Source organism: Haemorhous mexicanus, chromosome 2, assembly GCF_027477595.1.
Source record: "Haemorhous mexicanus isolate bHaeMex1 chromosome 2, bHaeMex1.pri, whole genome shotgun sequence".
NCBI lineage: Eukaryota > Metazoa > Chordata > Aves > Passeriformes > Fringillidae > Haemorhous > Haemorhous mexicanus.
In genome coordinates, this window is record NC_082342.1 from 118,595,944 (window position 1) to 118,611,394 (window position 15,451).

Sequence of the window (15,451 nt, forward strand, 5' to 3'; positions counted from 1 at the left end):
AGGAAGGCCCTACATGTCTCAAACTGGGCTCTGGAAATTTTTGTTTTTCAGCTCAGCCACACGTGCATGTGAACACAGCTTGACACATCTCAGATGATAACTCTCCAATTTCCTTGCAGCAAGTGGGAAATTAATTAATTTATCTTAACCAGTGGTGATCGGGAGTTGTGCTCACATCACCTGGGTTTTGCTGAGGAATAAAGAGCACGTGGAGTTTCCATGGCTCAGCTAATATGTGGCAACTTGTCAAGCAGCCACAAACGGTATCATACATCTGCTTCCTTAATTCCCTACATAAAATGGTGGCAATGCTCTTCATGGTGTCAGGGCTGATGAAAATAAATTCACTCCCGTTTCTGCAATGGGTGAATTCAGAGGAAAATGCTGTGAGAAAATGAATGTCTGTTTTCAGGGCACAGTTTGAACAGGGCACCGTAAATAAACTGCAGAGCAGCACACTGAACAATGAGAAGGAAATGGTATTTCAAATATCTGCTTGTTTAAAAAAAATTCTTTCTTTCTTATACCTTGAATTAAGCACTGGTCCTGTAGAAAAATATCATTATGGTCATGTTTGTAAATATTATATATAAATTTCCTTGCTGTTAAACAAAAAATTGAAAAGAAAGACCACACAAAACTTTAATATGAGGCACCATGCTAAACACTACAGGGTTCACCACCAGTGTTTGAACCTTTATTTCCTCCACACAGACTTCAGCCACTTGAGTTATTTTCAGAAATAGCCAGAAAAATTTGGAGGCAGCAGGAGGCACCATTTTGTATGGCAAATTTCAGCCAATAGTTAAATGCTTGGCAAAGTTGTGAGGAACTGGAAACAAGGTTCCTAAGGAGAAGCTGCAGGAATAGGTGGAGCTCCAGCTCCTGACTACACGTGTTGAGCTGGTAGCCTGTGTCCTCAGCCCAGGTGCTGCTGGCTTTGATAATCTCAGTATTTTGGAAGCCTTCCTATGCAATTGTATGTGTGTAACCTGCCATATCTATTTATTGCTGTCAAGGAAAACCGTCTGAGCGATTTTTCTTGTGTTTCACAGACAAGCTGTTGGTTTATTTTCTCTGTGCGCTGTTCAATCCATCACCTCTTTTCCAACCTCCTACAGATTCTGCCAACTGTGCGTGAAGATTCTGGCTTCTTTTCCTGCCACGCCATCAATTCTTATGGGGAGGATCGTGGAATAATTCAGCTCACTGTGCAAGGTAGGAAGAGGGCAACACAAGGGAAAAAACCCACAGCTATTGTAGGACAGGAAAAGTAGAAATCTGCTGGGGGGAGGGAGGTTCTGATTCTTAATTAAATGTGTTCCTCACTGTCAAAGAAATGAGGAGCTGCATTAAGGTTCTCAGTCTTTCATTTTCCAGCATCACAGCTTGTATCAAAATAAAAGATAAGCTTGAGTCCTTCTAGATCCATACAAATTAATTAGAATTTTTTTCTTAAATACAGTAGTTGACAATTGCCAAGGATACTTAAAACTAGTATCTTCAGTAAAGACTGTAGATATGGAGGATGGAGGGAGAGCAGGTTGCATTTGATTTTAAAGAACAAATGTGCTTCAAACCCAGGTCTGAAATAAAGTAAAAGTGATCTTACTTCATCTCTAGAGAAATGTTAAACCTACTGTGGAACTTAAAGCAAAATATTTCAAGTTTAATCAATCAAATAAATCGTGAGCAGTTTGTACAATCCAAATTCTAGGAATTTATGTTGCCTGGGGCTGGGATTCCCCTCCCGCAGGGCAGAAACAGCAAGTCCTGGAGAGGTGACAATATTTGAGATGCAGGGCACAGGCAGAACTCAGGCACGGGCCACTGCTCCATGTGATGCTGGTTCCTCCTGTGCCTCTGAGCCTGCTCACAACAAATTCCTACAACTTGCAGATTTCTCTCTCCCTGCCCTTGATTCCAAGTAGCAGCAGATTCCAGAGGATGCCTAAGGCAGCCCTATTGAAAAATTCAGGTGGAGTTTGGGGACAGGTTCCCAGTTCCACCACTGCTCCTCTAAGCTGCCACGACAATTTAAAGGGACATTAGAATGGGTCCAGGTGCTGATTATTTACAACATTAACTTTAGAGGCAGAAAGAGCTTTCAGAATGATTGAATCAAATTATTCTGTTATTGAAGCAAGACTTTTAAACACACTCAAAGAGAAAGAAATTTTACTCTCTCTCTCTCTCTCTCTCCACCAAATTTAGCACTTTTGGAGTTTAGTACTCATTTCAACAACTTCTTTTTGAGTAAAATCACTGATAATAGTATCAGGGAAATGTGGTGTTTGAGGTAAAATAACTTTCCTGGGATGATAGTCCAAGCTGGAGTGATTTTAAGGAAATGCAACCAAGAAGGTTAAAGAGGAGCCAGTATTCAAGGTTACACCAGTGACACCAAGCTGAAAAGTGCCAGCAGGTGATTAACAGCACCAGGGTCCCCAAGAGTGCCCAGATAAATGCCAGGAAGGCTGAGCCATTGTCATGCTGGTTGCTGTGCCTCCTGTTAAGAGGATGGGGCGTGTTCTGAGCAGAGCTGTGTGTGTGTTTGCCCAGAACCCCCCGACCCCCCTGAGATAGAGATCCGGGAGGTGAGAGCTCGGAGCATCGCGCTCAGGTGGACCATGGGCTTCGATGGCAACAGCCCCATCACCGGCTACGACATCGAGTGCAAGAACAAGTCAGGTAAGGAACAATCTCACTGATCCCCCTTGCTGCTCACTCCCCACCAAGTTTGTGCTGCAAAAGGTAATTCAGAAATTGAAACTGCCTGATGGAATTTTTTACTGTGGTTTGTTTAATCTTCCATGGGAAGATTTATCTTCATTTGTTGTCCTTTTTATGTGTTTTGTGGTAAAGACAGTACATTTCGCAATTGCTGCTTTTCCCCTTTTACCACTTCATGCTAGATTTACTGAGGCAAAAATTTTGTGATGTTTTCATTAGTAGGAAAAATATTTTCAAGAGTGTTGAATCAGTCATCATTTTAGCCCTGGCTTTGTAAATGAAATCAATAATGTACAGGAGAGACTGATAATGTACCGGAAAGATGAGGAGTTGAAATTCTCCACTGAGGCTGAAGTCAGGAATTGCAGGTTTGGAGATGTGCATTGGGCAAGGAGGCATTCAAGGGATATGCACACCTAAAACTTTCTGGGCTCTCTTTCAATTGTTTTCCTATCTTTCCAACCACCCACCCACTCCAGAAAAGCTTTTGAAAGTCATTCCTGCCTGATCAACTCCTTTCTCACACTAAAACATCTCTTGTATTTTTGAAATACAAGAATAAATATTTAAGCATGGTGTAACTCAGCATAGCCCCATTCAGGATGACTGAGGTGCTTCCATTCTATTGACACAGTGACATGAAGGGATTTCAGAGCTCTAAAACATCCTTGTTAGATTTAGTTTGATGTTTTCAAGTGGTAATGCAGAATGTAGGCAAAGATTAAGCGGAGGTCACCACGAACTTGCATTGACAAATGATTTCTAATATGGAATGATAAATCAAGAGCAAGACAGCAAAAGAAGCATCATCGGGTTGGATGAAAATATCAGGACTCAATATATTGATAAAAGTTAAAGAAATAGAGAAAGGAAAAGAAGCGGGCAGCAAAATTGGTGTCAAAGAAAATATTTCTTCTTCTGTATCTGAAGATAAATCCTGGAGGTCATGTCCTAACAAGGGTAGATTATCTTCTGCTTACTGCAAACAACAGAAATGTCAGTTTTTAAAGTCTGAGGCTGAATGTTTTGAGAAACTCAGATCACATCTTTGAAAATTCTTGCACACAAATTTTGTCATTTATTATATCACTGAAAAGATGAAGTACCAAAGATGGTTAATGGCGAACTTGCATGGGGTATCTGGGGCAATTCAGAACAAAGAGGAAGAATTAAGAAAATTTATCAGCTTCTCCGTATTAAAGGGGTAGAACAAAATTTAGATTATATATTCAAGGAACACCCTACCAAGACCAAAGTGAAGCTATAAACTGCACAACTGTGTTTTGTGAGAACCGTCCACTTTCTGTTGCCTTTCCTGAGGACTCAGGAATAAATTTAGATCAGATGCACCATCGAGGCTGCTCAGGCAGGAAAACTTCTCTGTTTCAGAGAAGGTGCAGGTGACCACAAAGAACGCATGGGCTGAATTCAGCAGCCCTAACATATCCATCATAAAATAAGAAGACCTTTAAGATCGAGTTCAAAGTTAAATGGGGCTGATGTCTACCCCATCAGACACAAAAGATACATTAATTACCCCAATGGAATTAGTTATTCCAGTGGAAGGAGCATGGAGTTGCCTGTCCTGCAGGGTCCATTTTCCATCCCAGAGCACTATGAATACCAGGAACTTGGTGTTTCAAGATGTTTTGGTACTTAGAGACACCACTTGTCCGTGCAGACAAGTACCTCTGGCACTCAGACCTGCCCCTTCATGGAAACCAGTCCTGTGCAGCCTCTAGACTTTTCCATCGGAGGTGAGCCAAGAGCTCTGGAGACAGGAACGCGGATACGGGTCCTCGTTTGCGCCGCTCTCCCCATCCTTTTAAATTTTTTATGTCATTAGGGCAGTCTTAGGGACAAACTTTGAACAGTTCCGCTAAATTGCGCTTTCTTATGCTCTGGTGGGACGGGGCCACACCCGGGTCCCCGATGCTTTCGCAGAGTTGGGGGTTCCCAAAATCTTTCCCGGGACCCGCGGGGATTCCGGCCGGGCGCGGGGCTGGTGCGGTACCAGCGATGGCCACCGGGTGGCAGCGCCGGAACACCGAAAACTGCCGGTATGTGAGGAAGGGTCTTTCCCCACAAACATGAGTCTTCCCCACAAACTCGAGTCTTTCCCGACAAACACGAGTCTTTCACCACAAACACGAGTCCTTCCCGTGCTCTCCTCATACCCCAGCTGGGAGAAAGCCAGCGGGAGCCGATTCAGCGGGACAGCAGCAATGGCGGCGCGGCTCCCTCAGCGTCTGGCCCCGGGCCCGGCGGGCAGGAAGCCCTCGGCAGCGCTCTGCGGCCAGCAGGGAGCGAACTCCGGCCCGGCCTCTGTGCCCGAGGCGTCGCAGGCCTGCCCTGCTCAGGGCCTCTACTGCCTCACGGAGTCCCACAGAGGAGCAGTCGACAGCTGCTGCCCTGGCCAGAGCTGATGCGAAGAGCCGCCTGAGACTCTCGCTCTGGAGGAGTTAAAGGCATCACTTCCTCCCTTCAGCGAGGAAGCAACATCACCAGGAACAAGACACCCACCAAGTGTTCCCTCCAAAACCCTGACCAGCAGCAAGTCTTCACTATCCCAGGATCAAAAAATCACTTAGGAGATCCTGATCCGGGGACTGATAGTGTTCTTGAGACTGCTGGAGAAGCTGGAGAAAGAGTATGACCTCCAGCAACAGAAGGGTGTAGCACAAACACAGGCGAACTGTCCCAGCCCCGTTGGGCACAGGCTTGGGCAGCTCCTGCTCTCATCAGTGAAGAGTTGTCATATGGACACAGGCTCCATCCGCGTCCCCTCCAATACCCTGAGAGGAAGCCAGGCTACACTACTGCAGGATCAGAACATCCCTGAGAAGATCCTAGAGAAGCTGGTAGAACAGTGTCCCCTCACACATCATATGGGTGCAGCAGAACACAGCCCAGCTCTCCCAGCCCCGTGGGTACAGTGGTGGCAGCAGAACCAGCACCTGCCCTGCCCAGCGCCTCTCCTGCCCCACAGAAACCCACGGAGCCAAAGACACCTTCTACTGCCTGAGATGGAGATGATGAGATGGAGAAGCTGCTGCCTTTACCTCCTCAGGAGTGAGAGGCTTGGGCAGCTTCTCCTCTCATCAGTGAGGACTTCTCATAGGTACACAGACCCCAGCCAGTGTTCCCTCCAAAAGCCTGAGCAGCAGCCAGGCATCACTAGGCCAGGATCAGAACATCCCTGAGAAGATGCTGAAGAAGCTGGTAGAACAATGTCCCCTCCTACATAATATGAGTGTGGAAGAAGACAGGCCAGCTCTCCCAGCCCCGTGGGCACAGTGGTGGCAGCAGAGGCACTGCCTGCCCTGCCTGGAGCCTCTCCTCCCACACAGAAACCCAAGGCAAAGCCAGCTACTGCTGCCATGGCAGGAGCTAAGGAGAAGGAAAAGCTGCTGTCTTTACCTCCTCAGGAGTGAGAGGCTTGGGCAGCTCCTCCTCTCATCAGTGAGGAGTTGTCATAGGAACACAGACCCCAGCCAGTGTTCCCTCCAAAACCCTGAGCAGCAGCCAGGCTTCAATAGGCCAGGATCAGAAGATCCTTGAGAAGATCCCAGAGTAGCTGGTAAAACAGTGTCCCCTCCAACATCATATGAGTATAGCAGAACACAGCCCAGCTCTCCCAGCCCCGTGGGCACAGTGCTGGCAGCAGAGGCACTGCCTGCCCTGCTCAGCGCCTCTCCTCCCCCACAGAAACCCAAGAAGGCAAAGCCGGCTGCTGCTGCCATGGCTGGAGCTAAGGACAAGGAGGAGCTGCCCAAGCCTCTCACACATGAGGAGGTAAAGGTAGCAGCTCCTTCTCTTGTCAGTGATGAGTAGTCCTCACCAGAGACACAGATGCCATCCAGTTTCCCCTACAACACTCATAGGAGCAGCCAGGCTTTACTAGGGCAGGATGAGAACATCATTGAGGAGATCCTGGTACTGGTCCTCATGGTGTTCGAACAATATCCCCTCCAACATCATATGGGTGTAGAAGACAGGCTAGTTCTCTGGGCCCTGTGGGTACAGTGGTGGCAACAGAGGCACTGCCTGCCCTGCCCAGCACCTCTCCTCCCCCACAGAAACCCACGGATGCAAAGCAAGCATCAAATGCCTGAGATGGAGCTGATGAGAAGGAGAAGTTGTTGCCTTTACCTCCTCAGCAGTGAGAGGCTTGGGCAGCTTCTCCTCTCATCAGTGAGGACTTCTCAGGAACACAGACCCCAGCCAGTGTTCCCTCCAAAACCCTGAGCAGCAGCCAGGCTTCACTAGGCAGGATAAGAACATCCCTGAGAAGATCCCAGAGTAGCCGGTCAAACAGTGTCCCCTCCAACATCATATGAGTATAGCAGAACACTGCCCAGCTCTCCCAGCCCCGTGGGCACAGTGGTGGCAGCAGAGGCAGTACCTGCCCTGCCCCGTGCCTCCTCTCCCACAGGCAGTTCTACCGAGGCCAGGCCAGCAGCTGCTGCCCCGGCTGGGTCTGAAGGGAAGGAGGAGCTTCTCAAGCCTCTCACTCGTGAGGACGTAAAGGCAGCAACTCATCCTCTCTTCAGTGAGGAAGAGCCATCTCCAGGGACAACAGACCCCACCCACTGTTCCCTCCGAACACCTTGACTAGCAGCAGGTCTTCACTATCCCAGGACCACGATCTCCTCAGTGATGTTGTGATCCTGGGACTGATAGTGTTCTTGATACTGCAGGAGCAGCTAGAGGAAGAGTATCACCTCCAGCAACAGATGGGTGTAGAAGAAACACAGCCCAGACCTCCCACAGCTCTCCCACACTTGTGGCAGCAGATGCAGCGCCTGCCCTGCCCGGTGCCTCTCCTGCCCCACAGAGACCCACAGAGGCAGAGTTGGCTGCTGCTGTCATGGCAGGAGCTGATGAGAAGGAAAATCTCCTGTCTTTACCTCCTCAGGAGTGAAAGGCTTGGGCAGCTCCTCCTCTCATCAGTGAGGACTTCTCATAGGTACACAGACCCCAGCCAGTGTTCCCTCCAAAACCCTGAGTAGCAGCCAGGCTTCAATAGGCCAGGATCAGAACATCCCCGAGAGTATCCTGGAGAAGCTGAAGTAACAGAATCCCCTCAAACAGCATATGGGGGCAGCAGAACACAGCCCAGCTCTCCCAGCCCTGTGGGCACAGTGCTGGCAGCAGAGGCAGCGCCTGCCCTGCCCAGCCCCTCTCCTGCCCCACAGATTCCCCCGGGCCAGAACATCAACAGGGAGATCCTGAGCCAGTTGCTGCAAGACCTCCAGGCACTGAAGCAGCAGATGCCTGATTTTCAACAGGGGTTGGGTGTTAAAGAAACTGCAGCCACAGCCAAAAGTGAAGAAAACTCAGTCCCTGCCCTGCAGAGCACCAAGCCGTCCCTGCAGAGTCCAAGGGAACAGAATATTAACAAGGAGGTCCTTAGTCAGGTGCTCCACGAGATCCAGGCACTGAAGCAGCAGCAGAAAGAAATCTGTGCCCTGCAGCAGTGGCTGGCTGTAGAAGTAGAATCAGTAGTCACAACCAAAAGGGAAGAGAGCTCAGTGCCTGCCCTGCACAGCCCCCCCAGCCCCTCGCCTGGCCAGCTGGGCTCCCAGACCCCCAGGAAGCAGCAGGAGGAGGCAACAGTGCAGGCAGTGGGGGAGAGGATGGATAACTCTGATGAGGAAATGAAATGGTGGCAATTCTTGGATGAACTGGAGCCTTTCCTGGTGAGAGATCCAGAGCTCTCCAATGCGTCTGTCACAGGGCACACAGTGAGGATTTCTTTGGCAGAGGGGATCCCACAGCTTGCCCCTTGTGAGGCTTCTGTTGGACGCCTGGCACAGGAGTCAGGCAGCCAAGGGCCAGTGCCTGCCCCTCACAGCCCCCACCAGCCCCTGGCCTGCCCAGCCAAGAGCACCAGCCCCCAGCAAGCAGCAGCAGGAGGGGGCAGCATCAGCATCAGTGTGAGCAGTGCAAGAGAGCGAGGAGGGCACCTTGGCTGGGGAGGACCAAGAGTGGGAAAATTACACTGAGCTGCCAGATCTTTTCCAGTGGGAAAATAAAGGGGAAGCAGAGGTGTCCCACGGGGCTGTAGGGCCAGATTTCTTCGGCCTGACCAGCTCCTGACACCGACAGCACATATGGCCCCCCCCCGAAAGCTGTTCAATCTGGGGTGTAGCTGCAGGGCACAGCTGCTCTACGGCACAGGCAGACTGCAGTGAGGGTAGGGGCAGGAATCAGGGAGAGGTCTTCTGTATACCCTGCAAAGCAGTTTACTGCCGGAGATTCAAAGACAGAATGGAGTCTCCAACCCACGCATCAACTTATAATGGGGAGGAGATCCCAGGGGAGGATACAATCTTTGACCAATTGGGAGAAATTGGGGGTGGAACACAAGGCGGGGAATACAATGTTTAAACCAATAGGGGACTTGCAGCCCTGCAGGGCCCTGCTCTGTCCCTTTGGTTCAGGGCCATGTCCCTGTGGCCTCGCAGGGCCCTGAGCTCTGGGCACACACGGCCGGGGGCTGCTGGTGGCCGTGCTGGTGGCTGTGTCCCCATTCCTGGCAGCAGCCACCAAGGGGGCTGCCAGCAGCTTGGGGTTTAGTGTCACATCTCACACATCTGGGCCCAGGGGTGACATTGTCGCAGCCGAGCCCAGCCCTTGCGGCCACTGTTCAGGTGCATTTGGAGTAAGACGGACACAATTTCAGAGGCATCTGTCTTTGTGCTCTGTGAAAAATGGTTTTGTGATTTGAGTTAAGTGGTAATTGTGTCTGCTGTGTCAAAAATAGATGCAAAGAACAGTTTTGAAACTTTCTGACCGAATAGCCTAGTAAAGCCAGGAAATAAAACCAGTATAGTAGAGAAAAAGAGATGAAATAACGACTGATGCTATAGAACAAAATAGCAGAAGTTACGGTAAAGCTAAGAGATATTGCAACAAAGCAACTAAATGCTTAAGTATAACAAAAACCGTGCTGCACTTAACAAAATCATGTAGTAGATACGAGTGTAAGGCCTCCCTCCAGACCACCACAACAAGGAGAGGAAGCCAACGACTACCTGGAAAGATGATGAAATTGCTGCTCTCAGCTTATTGATATTTGCTGATTGGGACTAACTAAACACATTGGAAAATGCTTTGCAGGCCTAAAACCATTAGATATACTTTGCCGAACTTGTAAGTGCTGTGTGCCGTGAGTAGAGCGGTGACTCCCGGGCCACCCAGCGCTGCTTGCTTGCCTTCTTTACAAGAAAAGATCTAAAAATGAAATTGGGTTTAGCTATGGAAATTTTATCTCACGCTCTGTGTTTGTGTGGCCTGTGTGGGCGGAGCGGGGCTGGCGGGATCCGAGCTCCCCTCAGAGCCCCTGAGGGCGGCAGCAATGGCGGCGCCGCTCCCCTCAGCGCCCGGCCCCGGCCCCGGCGGGCGGGGAGCTCTCGGCAGCGCCCTGCGGGGAGCAGGGAGCGAGCCCCGGCCCGGCCTCGGTGCCCATGGCGCCGCAGAAGCCGGGGCAGAGCTGCAGGAGTCGGTGCCTCAGGCACTGCCCCGAGGCATCTGCAGCAGCCTGGCCCCGGCCTTGTGGCAGAGCAGGAGGCTCTCGTGGTGCCGCTTCTCCAGCCCGGCCGGGTGCCCGTGCACGGCCCCGGCCTCGCGTCCTGCCCCTGCCCCATTCTGCTCCCCGTGCCCAGCAAAGGCGCCGAGGCTATGCTCGGTGCTCCCAGCTGTCACTGCTGAAGGCAGGGTGAGCCCCGGTGCCCAGCAGAGCCCTGAGGGACACCCCTGCTCCCCGGGCTCCCGCGGCTCCTGGAGCCGCTTCCCACGAGTGCCCGGCCGGTCTGTGCGGCCAATTCCTCGTGCCCTGGGCAGCGCAGCCGGCAAAGCCAGGGCTCTGCCCTATGGGGCTGGGGCTGTCCTGTAGCAGCGTGGCCAAAGCCTCTCAGGGCTCCAGACACAGCAGGAGCCACAAGGCCACATGTCCGGCCGGGGCTGCTCCCAGCCAGTTCCTGTCTGCTCCACTGATGTTGGGCTGCTGGCAGTGGCCCTTTGTGACACAGGCACACAGTGTTGGGGCCCTTTGTGATGTGGGACTTGGTGGTGCCCAGAGATCCTTGTGACATCAGGGAGCACCACCCTGGCTGAGTGTCTCTAAGGGGCTCAGAGCCCAGTCACAGGAGACCTGCTCTCGCTGCAGGAAGTAGCTCCCTGTGTCTGTCTGCACTGGATGCCGATAGTGATAGAGGCTGACAGCGACAGACAACGACAGTGACGAGGACAAAGCCAACTCCAACTCCCAGTCCCCAGCCCCTTGCCCAGCTGGCTTGGAAGCCCCCAGTGGGCAGTGGTCAGGGGTAGTGGTCAGGTCAGTCCTGCCACTGTCACAGACTGAGGAGGTGGAGAGGGCCTTTGCTGACATGGACCGCAAGTTTTCCCAGTGGGAAGCTGACATTGACAAGGAGCTTTCTCAGTGGGAAGAGGTGACATTGAGAGAGAGGGCCCGACAGCAAGTACTGACAGTCCAACAAATTTCCCGTTGGGGAGCCAGGAGGAGCCGAGAGCTGTACCAATGCCAGGTATGTGTGCAGGTTCGAGAGGTTTTCCAGTACAGCAGTAAGACATATGAAGAGCTCTGTGAACGGAGAGAAACTGTCAGAGTCCAGGAGCTGTACTAGTGGGAGGAAGACTGTGAGATATACCAAGAGGTGTGCAAATGGGAAGAAGGTGTCATAGCTCAAGAGATATCCCAATGGGAAATAGATGGGTGTGAGCAGCAGGAGTTGGGATGGGAAGAAGACGAGAGATCCTATGAGCTGGGCTTAGAGAGATGTGAGTGTCTCAGAGGATTCCCATATGCGAGAGCCAGATCAGAGGGAAGGTGAGAGGTACCAAGACATCTCACTGTGTGATGTGCACTCCCCCATGTCTTGATGGGACAATGTCCTAGAGCTTTTCCAGAGGGAAGGTCCCAGAGCATTCCCAGAGAGAAGGTGAAAGGTATGAAGAACTCTCACCATGGGAACAAGAAGAGTGCTTCCACATGTCCCAGTGGAAAGACAGCAGAGAATCAGAATTGTATCAAGTGAGAGAGATCAGTGACAAGGAGCTGTCACAAGGACCAGACGCCGCAGCCCAAGAGCTGTGCCAGTGGCTAGCTATTAGTGACCAAAAGCTGTCCCAACAGGAGGAGCATGTGAGCAGCCAGGAGCTGTGCCAATGGAGAAAGGACATCAGCTCCAAGATCTGGGACAGAGCCTTGCGACCACTGAGTGAGGAGGAGCCCCAACCTTGTCGCCATGTAGGACCCAGCGCTCCCAGCTGTGAGGGCACAGTGCTGGCAGCAGAGGCAGCGCCTGCCCTGCCCAGTGCCTCTCATGCCCCGCGGAGTCCCACAAAAGCCAAGCTGAAAGCTGCTGCCCTGGCCAGAGGTGATGAGAACGAAGAGTTGTCTGAAATACTCACTTTGGAGGACATAAAGGCAGCAGCTCCTCTCTTCAGTGAGGAATTGCCATCACCATGGACACAGAGCTCAACCAGTAGCCAGGCTTCACTATGCCGGGATCAGAATATCACTGAGGAGACCCTGATCCACGAACTGACGGACATCTACAAACTGATGGAGAAGCTGGAGGAAGAGTATGCCCTCCAACAACAAATGAGTGTAAAAGAAACCCAGCCCAGATCTCCCAGCCCCATAGGAATGGAGGTGGCAGCAGAGGTAGTGCCTGCCCTGCCCAGCGCCTCCTCTGTCCCAGGCAATCCTACAGAGGCCAGGCCAGCAGCTGCTGCCCCAGCTAGGACTGAGGAGAAGGAAGATCTGCCCAAGCCTGTCAGTCCTGAGGAGATAAAGGCAGCAGCTCATTCTCTTTTCTGTGAGGAATTGCCATCACCCGGGACACAGAGCTCAGCCAGTGTCCCTTCTGACACTTGGACCAGTAGCCAGGCTTCAGTAAGCCAGGATGAGAACATCACTGAGGAGATCCTGATCCAGGGACTGGCGGACGTCTACAAACTGATGGAGAAGCTGGAGGAAGAGTATGCCCAGCAACAGATGGGTGTAGAAGCAACACAGCCCAGTTCTCCCAGCCCCATAGGCATGGAGATGGAAGCAGAGGCAGTGCCTGCCCTGCCCAGTGCCTCTCCTGCCCCACAGTGTCCCACAGAGGCTGAGCCAGCAGCTGCTGCCATGGCTGGATCTGATGAGAAGGAAGAGCTGCCAAAGCCTCTCACTCCTGAGGAGGTAAAGGCAGCAGATCCATCTCTCTTCAGGGAGGAGCTGTCCTTACCAGGGACACAGACCACACCCAGTGTCCCCTCCAACACCCTGACCAGCAGCCAGGCTTCAATAGGCCAGGATCAGAGCATCACTGCGGAGATCCTGATCCAGGGACTGATGGTGTGCTTCATACTATGGCAGAAGCTGGAGGAAGAGTATGACGTCCAACAACAAATGGCTGTAGAAGAAACACAGCCCAGCTCTCCCAGCCCTGTGGGCACAGTGCTGGCAGCAGAGGCAGCGCCTGCCCTGCCCAGCCCCTCTCCTGCCCCACAGAGTCCCACGGACCAGAACATCAACAGGGAGATCCTGAGCCAGGTGCTGCAGGAGATCCAGGCACTGAAGCAGCAGATAACTGGCCTTCAACAGGAGTTAGCTGTAAAAGAATCAGTAGAAACAGCCAAAAGTGAAGAAAAGACAGTCCCTGCCCTGCAGAGCACCACTCCTGCCCCACAGAGTCCTGCGGACCAGAACATCAACAGGGAGGTGCTGAGCCAGGTGCTCCACGAGATCCAGGCAATGAAGCAGCAGCAGAAAGAAATCTGTGCCCTGCAGCAGTGGCTGGCTGTAGAAGTAGAATCAGTAGTCACAGCCAAAAGGGAAGAGAGCTCAGTGCCTGCCCTGCACAGCCCCCCCAGCCCTTCGCCTGGCCAGCTTGGCTCCCAGACCCCCAGGAAGCAGCAGGAGGAGGCAACAGTGCAGGCAGTGGGGGAGAGGATGGATAACTCTGATGAGGAAATGAAATGGTGGCAATTCTTGGATGAACTGGAGCCTTTCCTGGTGAGAGATCCAGAGCTCTCCCATACATCTGTCACAGGACACACAGTGAGGATTTCTTTGGCAGAGGGGATCCCACAGCTTGCCCCTTGTGAGGCTCCTGTTGGACGCCTGGCACAGGAGTCAGGCAGCCAAGGGCCAGTGCCTGCCCCTCACAGCCCCCACCAGCCCCTGGCCTGACCCAACCAAGAGCACCGGCCCCCAGCAAGCAGCAGCAGGAGGGGGCAGAATCAGTATCAGTGTGAGCAGTGCAAGAGAGCGAGGAGGGCACCTTGGCTGGGGAGGACCAAGAGTGGGAAAATTACACTGAGCTGCCAGATCTTTTCCAGTGGGAAAATAAAGAGGAAGCAGAGGTGTCCCATGGGGCTGTAGTGCCAGATTTCTTCGGCCTGACCAGCTCCTGACACCGACAGCATATATGGCCCCCCCCGAAAGCTGTTCAATCTGGGGTGTAGCTGCAGGGCACAGCTGCTCTATGGTACAGGCAGACTGCAGTGAGGGTAGGGGCAGGAATCAGGGAGAGGTCTTCTGTATACCCTGCAAAGCAGTTTACTGCCGGAGATTCAAAGACAGAATGGAGTCTCCAACCCACGCATCAACTTATAAAGGGGAGGAGATCCCAGGGGAGGATACAATCTTTGACCAATTGGGAGAAATTGGGGGTGGAACACAAGGCGGGGAATACAATGTTTAAACCAATAGGGGACTACAGGGGAGGAGAATAACTTAAACAAACCAATAGGATTTTGAAGGATACAAAATTGATAGGGAAGTTTCTAGAGAAAGGGGCAGGCTTGGGTAGGGATTGACACTCAGTGGGAGGAGGAACAGGGAACAAAGGGGCAGGTTTTTGAGGAGATGGACAGCTAGAGCAAAACCAACAACACAGAGGGGAAAAGAAGAATCCATTAGTAAGAAAAATGCTATACCTGTACAAAATAGGAAAGATTATAAAGCTGACTACTAGAAATGAATTACAATCAAAAAACACATTGCCACACCATGGAGAAATGGATGACTCCCAAGAAGTACCCGAGAGGGAAGAGTGCCCTGAGCAGGAGCTGTCCCGGGAAGAGCTCTCTGACTAGGAAGAGCACACAGAGGAAGATGTGTCCCAGGGAGAAGACACAAGTCACCATGAGCACTCTGACTGTGAAGAATACTTCCCTGAGGAAGAACTGTCCCAGGGAGAAGTCAGCGGCTCCCAAAACCTCTCAGACTGGGAAGAGTACCCTGGGCAAGGACTGATTGGAGGAGATGTCATCAGTTGGTCAGAACATTCTGACGGGGAAGAATCCATTGGTCAAGACCCTTCCCAAAGGGAAGCTTGCATTGGCCAAGACATGTCAGGAGGCAATTGCAGCAGACGCTCAAGACACTCCAGTTCAGAAGATGATAGCAGTGAGGAGCTCATGCAGGAGAACTGTGAAGACGAGAGTGACCATGGCATCTGGACTAAGCCCTCCTTCTTCCCAGAGGAGGAAGAGTGGGATGAGGTGAGCATCCTAGAGCTGCCCCCAGAAGATAACAGCGAACAGAAACTGAGCGTTTTTGCGGCAGTTCCCATCCCTTGTGAGGCCTGGGTTGAGGAGCAGGCACCAGAGTCACACAGCCCAATGCCACTCCGGGCCTTGCTCAGGCCCCTGAAACACCAAGCCACTGTGGGATGTGTGCCTTCTCTTCCCTCCA

The 15,451-nt window shown here is 52.0% G+C and overlaps 1 protein-coding gene across 1 annotated transcript in view; it reads left to right on the plus strand.

Moving 5' to 3' along the window:
- DSCAM (DS cell adhesion molecule) overlaps nt 1-15,451 on the plus strand; it is a 498,888-nt gene that overhangs the window by 339,566 nt on the left and 143,871 nt on the right. The window contains exons 13-14 of the mRNA XM_059840105.1: nt 1,122-1,218; nt 2,563-2,691. Of these exons, the coding sequence (XP_059696088.1) occupies nt 1,122-1,218; nt 2,563-2,691 (226 nt within the window). The remainder of the gene's footprint in view (nt 1-1,121; nt 1,219-2,562; nt 2,692-15,451) is intronic.